At 43.7% G+C, this 2,046-nt stretch overlaps 1 protein-coding gene across 1 annotated transcript in view; it reads left to right on the top strand.

Moving 5' to 3' along the window:
* ltb4r2b (leukotriene B4 receptor 2b) overlaps positions 1 to 2,046 on the top strand; it is a 6,693-nt gene that overhangs the window by 1,818 nt on the left and 2,829 nt on the right. The window contains exons 2-4 of the mRNA XM_014013027.1: positions 602 to 1,176; positions 1,333 to 1,533; positions 1,634 to 1,677. Of these exons, the coding sequence (XP_013868481.1) occupies positions 622 to 1,176; positions 1,333 to 1,533; positions 1,634 to 1,677 (800 nt within the window). The 5' untranslated portion in view covers positions 602 to 621. The remainder of the gene's footprint in view (positions 1 to 601; positions 1,177 to 1,332; positions 1,534 to 1,633; positions 1,678 to 2,046) is intronic.

Below are 2,046 nucleotides of genomic sequence, written 5' to 3'. Positions count from 1 at the left end.
ATCCACCAGGTGACAATATATGAACTCAAGTATGACTGTGGAATATCAATGATAAGTCTTGAGAGAGCAACATGTGACTCTTGTTGTCTGTTGAAGAATGTTCATGGGTTGACTGGGTTATTTTAGTGCTTTAGAATGAGCGTTTGCTAAAACTCTCAGTGCATTAGTGCTTTAGTATTAAGGGACCTAATTGAGTTAGTGCTTTATGGCTAGTGGAACTGGTTTTTAGATTACTGCTGCCCACCACTGAATCTACCACTCTATATTTTCCTTACGTTTTGTGCTAAGTTTATTTGTTTCCATTGTGTCGTAATAGTAACAGTAACAGTAACAGTCTAATCCGTGTTATGTGTTGTTTTTGATCATTTTAAATTTGCTCACAGATCAACCTCTCAGACACTGGTTTCCGTGAAACGACAGTGAGGAGAAAAAGAAAAAATCCTGGGACATAAAGTGAAAATAAAAGGGTGTCGAAATACGCCTCGAGTTTTTACGCACCGCGACATGTTTTAGTCTGCAAATCCCGAGCTGCCTCACAATCTGACCTGAATATTTTAGAGCCCACGTCAGRTCGGTGTCTGACTTTGCTTCATGCTTTCAGGATTAAAACTTCTTTGAGAAATGAGAAGGGTCCCTCATCTAAATGGAACGAACGCTGAGGAAGAAAGTGTTGTGAGCAGCGGACTCGCCACGTCCCTGGGCGCCCTCATCCTCAGCATCGTCGTCCTCCTGGGCGTCCCCGGTAACCTCTTCATCGTCTGGAGCATCCTGGCCCGCATCCGGCACCGCTCGGTCACCGCCATCCTGATCCTCAACCTGGCCTGCGCCGATGGCTCGCTCATGGCCCTCACCATCTTCTTCATCATCTACCTGGCCAAGCAGACGTGGATCTTTGGAAACTTTATGTGTAAAGGCCTCTTCTACCTGTGCAACGTCAACATGTACGCCTCCATCTTTCTGATCACGCTGATGAGCGTGCACAGGATGGTGGCCGTGCTGTATCCACGGGAACTGTACCGGATCAGCCCCAAGATAGTGAGGAGGGTGATCGTGGGCATGTGGGCGTTGGTCATGGTGATCTCCTTGCCCTCGCTGGTGTTTCGAGATGTGGGAATAAACCGTGACCACAATAAAACAAGAAACGTGTGTTCGCCAAATCACACCCTRTCCAGCCACGTGAGTGCACTTCTGATTATTTCAACAACTAAGTTTATGAATTTAGTTTCTAATATGAAGAAGAGACTACCTGCAATCACTGACAGAGGCCTRCTTATCGCCTAACCTCATGTCTGACGCTTGCTTTGACTATTTTTCATTGTTCCCTGTTCCCAGGTCAGGTTCCAGTACACCCTGGAGACCGTGTCTGGGTTTACTATTCCCTACGCCATCATCATCACCAGCTAYGTCCTCATCCTGAAGCGTCTGAGGCAGACCCACTTTCGCCAAAAGGCTCGCAGCGAGAAGCTCATTCTGGCCATCGTGGTGACGTTCGGCGTGTTTTGGCTGCCGTACCACGTCGTCAACATGATACAGGTTTGTGAAGGGAGGCCTATCAATCATTTGCATTTAAAATGCTTTTCCATCACCTGCTTTCTAAAAAAAAAATAAAAATCATACTGTGTGTCTGTTCAAGGTGGCGGCTGAGTGGTATCCAGAAGATTCAGAGACAGGAAAAACGTGAGTGACCTCATTTTCAATTAATTTTGTTCCAAAAATGTTTTTATTACCAGCTAAAAAGTCATAATTCATTTGGTTAGATAAAGAAAACGTGTCCTTATAATTCTTTCCATCACCCTTGTGTGTCATGTGTTTCTTTAAAGGGATCCATGATTAGTTGTAACATTAGACTTTATTTAATAAACATTTGTTTTAACTGTAAAATAAAGACTAAAAATACTGTAGGATGTTTAGTTTTTATCATTTTTAAACTAAACGTTTAAAAATATATTGTAACACGGATGGAGACATTTTATTTACATGCAAAGCATTCTGGGTAAATGATGACGTGGATAGGTCCTCGGTGTGAGGCTGCTAGCGAGCTATATC

The sequence above is a fragment of the Austrofundulus limnaeus genome, unplaced genomic scaffold, assembly GCF_001266775.1.
Source record: "Austrofundulus limnaeus strain Quisiro unplaced genomic scaffold, Austrofundulus_limnaeus-1.0 Scaffold97, whole genome shotgun sequence".
Taxonomy (NCBI): domain Eukaryota; kingdom Metazoa; phylum Chordata; class Actinopteri; order Cyprinodontiformes; family Rivulidae; genus Austrofundulus; species Austrofundulus limnaeus.
The sequence above is the reverse complement of the archived record's forward strand: the minus strand, read 5'-3'. Positions and strand labels throughout refer to the sequence as shown.